This window comes from Elephantulus edwardii, unplaced genomic scaffold, assembly GCF_000299155.1.
Source record: "Elephantulus edwardii isolate Elephantulus edwardi_28Jun2011 unplaced genomic scaffold, EleEdw1.0 scaffold00006, whole genome shotgun sequence".
NCBI lineage: Eukaryota > Metazoa > Chordata > Mammalia > Macroscelidea > Macroscelididae > Elephantulus > Elephantulus edwardii.
Genome location: NW_006399756.1, coordinates 21412780 through 21421061, shown reverse-complemented (window position 1 = coordinate 21421061; position 8282 = coordinate 21412780). Strand labels below are relative to the sequence as shown.

Here is an 8282-nt window from a genome sequence, read left to right as displayed (position 1 = left end):
GGAGTTCTATCGGTGCTCTTACTGCACGGCGGAGTTCTATATCATCGCTCTTACTGCACGGCGGAGTTCTATATCATTGCTCTTACTGTACGGCGGAGTTCTATCGGTGCTCTTACTGCATGGCGGAGTTCTATATCAGTGCTATTACTGCACGGCGGAGTTCTATCGGTGCTCTTACTGAACGGCGGAGTTCTATATCAACGCTCTTACTGCATGGTGTTCTATCGATGCTATTACTGCATGGTGGAGTTCTATATCAACGCTCTTACTGCATGGTGGAGTTCTATCAGTGCTCTTACTGCACAGTGGAGTTCTATGTGCACAGTTTAAAGGGAACTGCACTGCTGACTGAAACGTGAAGCCTCTTGTGTGGTTCAAGTCCACCAGGGGTTCCTCAGGAGAAAGATGGGCAGCAGCCTCCCCTGCGATTTACAGCTTCCAAAAACCCAGCTGGGCAGCTGTGAGTTGTTCTGACTCCATGGCAACGAATTTGAGGTATTTGGGATTTCTTTTAATTGCATTCTAACTCAAGTACAGTTTAGTGTGAACATAGTTTTTATATGCACTGAGCAATGAACAAATTGGTGTGACTCCCTTTAAGGTATATTATATTAGCTTTATTGCAGTGCTTTGAAACTGAACCCACAGTATCTCTGTAGCAGGCCTGCAGTCACTGAACCCAACTAAACACAGTCTCACAACTGTACTTGGAGACACTGCAGACGCTTCACAGAAGGAAACAGCACACAAAAAATTACATCTGTGGGAATAAAGCTCATAATGGATTTTCCTTATCCAATCTTGTTTTTAATTAAAAACTTGTTCACATAATATTTTAATGAAACAAAACAACACAAGTCATGCTCCTGTCAACAAGGAATAAGTGGGCAAGAAACAAATGGCCAAGTGTCGATTTAATAGAAAAGTATTCTATTTTAAACTGAAGTTCAAAATATTTGAAGTACAGAAAGATCTTTCCACTAAACCCAGGAACCTGCTTATAATACCATTATATGGGTCATTTTCACAGTGACATTCCCCAAACGTGCATGATGATTCCTTGGGCCCAAAATGATTCACTAGGTTACAGATTTTCTTTCCTGACCCTTATTAGTGCTTTTTACAATTAAAGGGAACTTGAAAAGCAAGCAGATCTTAACAATTCCAGAAAGAACCATTCAACAGCACTAACATTAGACTGGAGGAAAGTAGATGGGCTGGCAGGCGGGTATTTCTAAGAACCCTCTATCCACAGGTTTAACAAAGACTGAGAACCAACCTCTTTCTCCAGCCAGTTAAAGAGTTCACAGAGGGCAACAGCATCTTTAATCTGTGCAAATAAGAGAGACATTTTTTAATGTTATTACTGAAATTTGGACAGCCCCATTCAGACCTCAGCCAGCGGGGTTCTAACTGATGAAGGTGGCGCTCGGAGAGCTGCACTGACACGTCACCATGAGCACGCGGGCTTTGCATGTGGCCATTCGCTATTCACTACAAGGTGTATACTACATCACAATATACTACATCAAGAGGGAAAAAGACCACTCAGCCAGGCTGTAGTGCAGACACAAACAGGAAAGGCCTGTCCTCAGAGAACAGGTAGTTCTCCAAAGCAACCACTGACCAAAGATATTTCTGGGCCCCAGATTTTTCTAGATCCAGCACTGGCCCTGAAATCCAATCTGATCTTACAAGAGGCTTCCTCATCATCGTAACCATCGTCTGTACCACTATCACCAATATCCCTCTGAATTGTGTCTTAATCCTGGTAAAGCTCTGGCCGATCAAGTATCGTCATTTTCGTGTTAAACCTGGGAGGCCAGCAGAACTGTAGGAGGCTGAGGCTGAGAGGTTATGTACAAACATGTCCAAGTTCAAGGTCACAGTTATGAAGGATCTGGCCCTCCTATCCACCTCGTGTCCCCTCTTCTGCACTAGCTGTTCTACTCACGTGGGCTCGCCGCATGCCTTCTGACTCGGCGGAATTCTTCACAGCTTTGGCGATGCAGATGGGGGTGTAAGGCATACAGCACCGGTGCTCCTGGGGATGCAGGGAAGGAACATCGAGGTCACGCCTGGCTCCACTCACTCAAGACCCAGGCAACCATCCTTGGACCCAGCACAACATGCTAAGACAATTCATTTGAAGGGTTTCCCTTCAGGACCCATCGAGCTGGACCCAGTCCAAGACCTGTCCACCATCTGGCCTTTTAAGTTGATGAACTTGAGCATGACTTGTGCTCAAGCTCATTCAAAAAAGAGAAAGCATTCAAAAAAGAGAAAGCATATCAAATGGGTATTTCTTGCTTATCTCCCACCCCCATGCGCTTTGAGGCTGCTGGTGCCCAGCCATCAGCACGATACTGCTTTTCAAGGCCTCCATGGCTGGTGATCAGAGCTCACGAACAAACCAAAGCCTCATGGAAATAATCCCTTTCTTGGTGCACAAAGGGGGCTCTTTCCTGGGATCCAGGGATGCACAAGGCTGAGGGGCGGGAGGGTCTCCCGGCTGCGCCCCCTTTCAGGCTCAATGATCACACCTTAGCGTCTCTCAATGGGCTGCCCTCAAAGGACTGAGGAAGAGCTTTCCTAAATTGGGAACAAGTTGGACTGCAGCCCTGTGGTGCAGGGAGGGGGCTTCAACGCTGCCTTGCACTTGGACGGTGCTTCTCAGAGGAAGTTCTCGCCCATCACTCTTCTCTCCCACATACTCACTCAGAAAAATCAGGAAGGCAGCAGGGCCTGTTCAGGTCAGGAGCTAACACTCTGAGTAACAGGGGGGCTAGCTAGAGGTCACACACATAGTGTGACAGTGGCAGGGTGGCAGTGGAAAGCTGGTTCAAGAGGCCAGGTCTGGGGCCTTCACAGGATGGGCCACAGCTCAGTAGGGAAGACGTCACGGGATTTACCACAAGGAATTTGGCAGCCAGGGGCCCAGGGCAGGGCAGCAGAAATGGCTACATATAAATGGCCTGGATTCCAATTCTGTCCCAAGTCAGGAAACAGGTATCAGCTGCTCAGCGCTGCCCGGGAGGAGCTCAGGAAGACGGGGGGCTATCACTGACCTTAGACAAATCCCCAACTCACTGAGCCTCCTTGGGGCTCAGGTCTCCTGTCCTATGGGGGGTAGGGGGGCAGGGAGAGGAGGACTCTTCAAATTCAAGTACGCTTACACCGTCTTCATATGCACTCCTACTTAATACTTCTGACCCTCTTAAATAAGCAATTTGCGGGGGGGAAAAAGAACGAACTGGGGAGGAGGGTAGAGAAAATAGTGCAACAATGAATGAATGAAAACCCAAAATCTCTGTAAATGTTCATTAAGATTAATAAAATTTAATAATTAAAAAAAAATACCAGCAGCAACAAAAAAAAAGAAGCAATTTGCTTTATTAAACTCAACTTTGTCTTCCAGACAAGCAAAATGATGGCACACTAAGTTATATACTGGACTGCTGACCAAAAACCCAAAGAGCTCTGGTGCACAGTGTATTTAGTGCATGTGTTGCTAACTGTAAAGGTCAATGGCTCAAATCCACCAGCTGCCCCTCAGGAGAAAGATGTCTCCTCCCTCACACTTCGGGAACCCAGGGCAGGGAGGGCTACTGTGATTTGGAATCAACTTGGTAGTGGGTTTACTTTGCTTTATTTTGTCTAAAGAAATAACTTCTTTAGCATCATGGTGTCCTAAGCTGCATCTCATCTGGCATACACCAAACTGTTAGAACAAATCTATTAGTCCACTTCTTCTGGATTATGAACCAAAACTGATCTCCTGTGCCACCCTCTGGGAACCACAAACAAGGCCCCTCCTGGCTCTAAACCCTCAGCCGCTTGATACATCTCAGGCACAGAGCTCCAGAGACAGAGCTGCCCTGGGCCAGAGCGGAGAAGGGCGGGGAAGGGTAAGAGGGGCTAAGGTGGGACCACCAACCTTGGGGATGGCTTCGCTCACGGCATAGCTGGCCTTGTCACTGAGCCACACCTTCTCCCTCGGGGAGAGGTCAGCGCACAGGGCTGTGAGCTCACTCAGGATGGACTTGTAGGGAACCACCTGGATTCTGTACTCGGCCTCCAGGCCCAGGTCCAGAAGCAGGTGCTCCTTCACACTGGGGGCGTCTATGCGGTCACCATCAATGAAGAGCCTGCAGAGGGGCCAGTGGGCAGCAGAGAGGGAATGTGCACACATGAGGAGGGGGGAGGAACCCAGGTGGGCAGCAGGGAGGGAAGGGGGGCACATGAGGAGGGGGTGAGGGGCCCAGGTGGGCAGTAGGGGGGAAGGGGGGCACATGAGGAGGGGGTGAGGGGCCCAGGTGGGCAGTGGGGAGGGGGAGGGCGCATGAGGAGGGGGTGATGGGCCCAGGTAGGCAGTGGGGAGGGGGAGGGCGCATGGGGAGGGGGTGTGAACACAGAGGTGTAGACACCACATTCTGGCGCCAGCCCCCAGAACCACAGCTCAGCAGCCCTTCCCTCCTCCCTAGGCCTTCCCCACACCCTGCTCCCTAGTCTGTGCTCTCCAACCTGTACACACTGCCACTATCCACCCAATTTCCCAAACCAGGAACCTGGGCACCATCACGAGTGATGTTCCCTCCCCCCTCCATTCATTCAGCTCTCTCACCCCTAAATCACCATTAAACCATCACCTTTCTCCTCCACCCCACCCAGTGAGCACACGGACTCCAGCATTTCCATCCTCGCGCCCCCCCCCACACACACACCCCGGATTAGAGCCCCAGCCTCCTGGCTGGTCCCCCAGCCTCTGGTCTTGTTCTCAGCTATCTTGTTCTGCAATCATCACAGTCTTCATAATCGACAAGTTTGGTCACAGGCTCCCTCTCCAAAGTTCCTTCAACAGAACCCCATTCTCCTCAGGACCAAAGTCCAAGCTCCCAACACTGGCTCAAAAGGCCCTTTCTGAGGGGCCCCTGCTCACACTGCGCTGCCCAGCTGCCCCTGTGTACCAGCCCGCCCACCCCAGCCCTGGTCTGACTTCCCTGTTCCTCACCTGACTCACTCACATTTACCCTCAGTCTCTGCCTCAATCGCCCTTGTCCCCCCTCAAGTCTAGGTCCCCAGAACCACCCTACTGATGAATCAGTGCCACTTATGGGCCCAAATCCCAAATGCTAGCCAGACTCATCACTGAGTCTCCAGCACCGACTGGCAGGCACTCGGTCAATGCAGTGCATGAAAGCCATCCAAACAGAAGGGCAACAATGGCAAAGTCCAGGCGGGTTCTAGAAAGATCACTGCCGATTCATCCAGGCACCAGCCAGGGGAGTTTTCTGGAGCATTTCTAAAGAGCTGGGCTGGGCTGTACCGTGAACCCAGAACTGCAGACCTGAGCCTGCACAGCACCGGCCTCAGCTGCCGGAACCACCTGGACTCATACACGTGGCCTGAACAGTCCCCTGAAGCAGGAATCCTGTCAACTAGCCTCAGGCAGGTGCATCCTGACGTCTTCCCTACTGAGTAAAATAGACACTTCACAGGAGATTCCAAAGCCTCTCTGGGGTTAAAAGAGGAAGGAAATAGATAAATAGCTACTATTAAAGGAAGATAAAAAGGAAAAGGGAGAGAAAAGCAACAAAAGAGTATTTCCAGGTAACAGGTGGACCAGGAAGGATCTGGGGCTCCACGGAGCCGCAGGAAAGACGGCCCGGTGCGGGCAGACACTCACATGATGGTCTCCAGTCCTATGATTGCATAGGAGAAAAACACCGGATTATGTTCCACATCAGATCCTCGGAGGTTGAATAGCCCTGAAAAGGTAAATCAGAATATCTGTCACCTGCCCGACTCGGGACTCCAAGGAGCTGTCAGTCTGCAGGGGAAGAGAAGGGCATCGGCTGAGACCAAGGGCCTCCCTTTCTGACAGGCAGGAACCTTCCTGCAGGGGCCACCTCCAAGCTGCAATTGGCCACCTCTGCCACACGGTGGCGGCAAAGCTGCTTCTTAGGCCCCAGCATAAGAGCCACAGGGAGAAGGGGATGGAAGAGTTACAGAACCAGAAGAAAACACAAGAAATGCCCTCCAAACAAAGAGTGAAATGGCCCGCCTGCTGCTGGCCGGCCAGGGTTGGCTCTGCAACAGAAAAACCTCTAGGGCTCCCAAAGAAAAGGAAGGCGATCATTTTCTCTCCCTTCTGAGGTAAATGACCTAGGGTAGAAAAACTGAGACCCACCCACCAGGGAGGCCAAAGGAGGCCCTCTTATTAAGAGTCAGTTAGCCCAAAGGCGGCAGATCTTCCTGTCAGAGGCAGAAAGAAAAGCAGTGAGTCAGCAGGGCTGCCACCCCTGAGTGAAACCAGAGCCCAGGGACGCATCTGCAGCCAGGGTCAGGGGGCTGGGGAGGTCACTGCACATTTGAGAAACTAGGGCGACCAGCAGAGCACAACCCTGGTCCAAACACAACCCTGGCATTCACCGAACTGCCACGGTTCTAAAACAACAGCTTCTCTGCACTGTTTTAAAGACAACAGCGTGTGGGGGGAGCAGGGGCGTGACGAGATGGCCATTCTCAGACAGCACTCTACAACGTTACTGGGACATAAATGTCAAGATGGGTCAAAATTCTTATCACACATATATCCTCTATCTAGTAATCACAAAAAAGCAATTGTCAAGTCTGAAAAGATGACAAAAAGTACTAAACAACTGCTTGAGAGCTATCTAACGTCTGAAGATTGAAAAACTGCCAACATGTCAGAGGGCTCGGTCAGGAACTTTCGGTTTTCCAAAACAGAGGTGCTTCTAGAACATTCCCATTGTGAAGGCCTTGGGAAACAACAGGAAAAGTACAAAGGAGGGGGGAAAAAACCTTTCAACATTCAACTTCTCACCAATACCCGTGAAACACAGAGAGGATGCCTCTCAGAGGCGCCACAGCCGCGAGGGGTCAGGTTGGAGGTGGACGTGGCCTGTGGAGCTCACAGCACCTCTCTGGCTCCTGGGCAAGGCTGCATTCCCTCCTCTGCACTCTGAATTCCTTCTCCTTCGTCCTAAATGACGACTTTTGTACCCATTTGATGACATGGTTTTGGGGGGGCTTTTTTTTCATATTATCTATTATATTGAGATATTAATCTTATATCCATGGCCCAAGAATACACAAATACAAATAGTAAATGAAGTATAATCGGATGCATCCCACACTTGCCTATGATCTTGTCAATATAAAACCACATCCACAACTCAGTGACCACCAAAGTATTCAGCAGAGCTTCCTTAACTGTGAGCTGTTTGAAGCGACCAGTTTGAGCACTATTGCCTCTTTTTTTCAGGCTCTGAATAGCTGTAGGCATCTCAGCAGGGGTTGGAGGAACCAGCTCCACCTTGGCATAGTGCCAAAGTGTGGCCAATTGAGGCTTCGGATAAGTCACAGCAGCGTTTACCATCCCGAGAGCCTTCTCCGCCAGGTGATGGACAAACTGGGCCATGGTTCCAGGACCCCAAGCCCGACGCCCCTAGTAGCCGGTTGACTCGGTTTTTTGCTTATTCCTGGCCACTCAGAAAGACGAATGGCTTGAATACACAGATGCCCTGAGGGTCAAAGGCGTGAAGGGCTGACACGTCCCACACAGGAGCCAGTGCACTCACATGCGATCTCGTCCAGGGCCGTGACCACAAACCACACCACGTTCCTCTCGGACATTTTCAACCGGAGTTCTGCAACCTTGTCCTTCCAGGAGATCCCTGCAAGAAACACGTGTGCTTGAGGCTCCAGCCTGGTCCTGGGAAGGACATCCAGAGAACGACGGCCCAAGGCATTCCAACAGCACATCTTACAAGGAGCTCAAGTAGGCAGGCGGCCGAGGGGGAAGCCCTCCCAGCCACTCGACCAGAGTGACCCCCGACAACTCCCCCAGCACAGCCCATTCACTTGACCATCCAGCAAATGTCCAGTGAGCATCTAAACCAAAACCCCAAGCCCACTGACACCGAGTCAATTCTGACTCAGCAAACCCTCCGTGGGCTTTCAGAGCCTGCTTGTCTTCTCTCCCAGAGCAGCTGGTGGATTCAAACCAGTGACCTTTCCACTCACACTATGCCACCAGGGCTCCTTATTCACATCTAGACATGGATGCTATGTATCTAGGCATCTGCCTCAATGTCTGCCAGGGGCTATGCCAGCCTCTGTGGTGACAGCTTGGAGCAGAATCCATTTCCAACCACCCCAACCTAAAAGGGAAGGGAATTAAGGCAGCAGTGCCTGTCTCAGTGGGGGAAGCACAGGCAGCCAGAACAGCCGCCCAGCAGAGAGAACACACCCGGCCT

The 8282-nt window shown here is 50.8% G+C and overlaps 1 protein-coding gene across 1 annotated transcript in view; it reads right to left on the bottom strand.

Moving 5' to 3' along the window:
- XPNPEP1 (X-prolyl aminopeptidase (aminopeptidase P) 1, soluble) overlaps positions 1-8282 on the bottom strand; it is a 49038-nt gene that overhangs the window by 14612 nt on the left and 26144 nt on the right. The window contains exons 7-11 of the mRNA XM_006880172.1: positions 7605-7700; positions 5687-5768; positions 3938-4148; positions 1955-2044; positions 1280-1330 (exon numbers count right to left, since the gene is read on the bottom strand). Of these exons, the coding sequence (XP_006880234.1) occupies positions 1280-1330; positions 1955-2044; positions 3938-4148; positions 5687-5768; positions 7605-7700 (530 nt within the window). The remainder of the gene's footprint in view (positions 1-1279; positions 1331-1954; positions 2045-3937; positions 4149-5686; positions 5769-7604; positions 7701-8282) is intronic.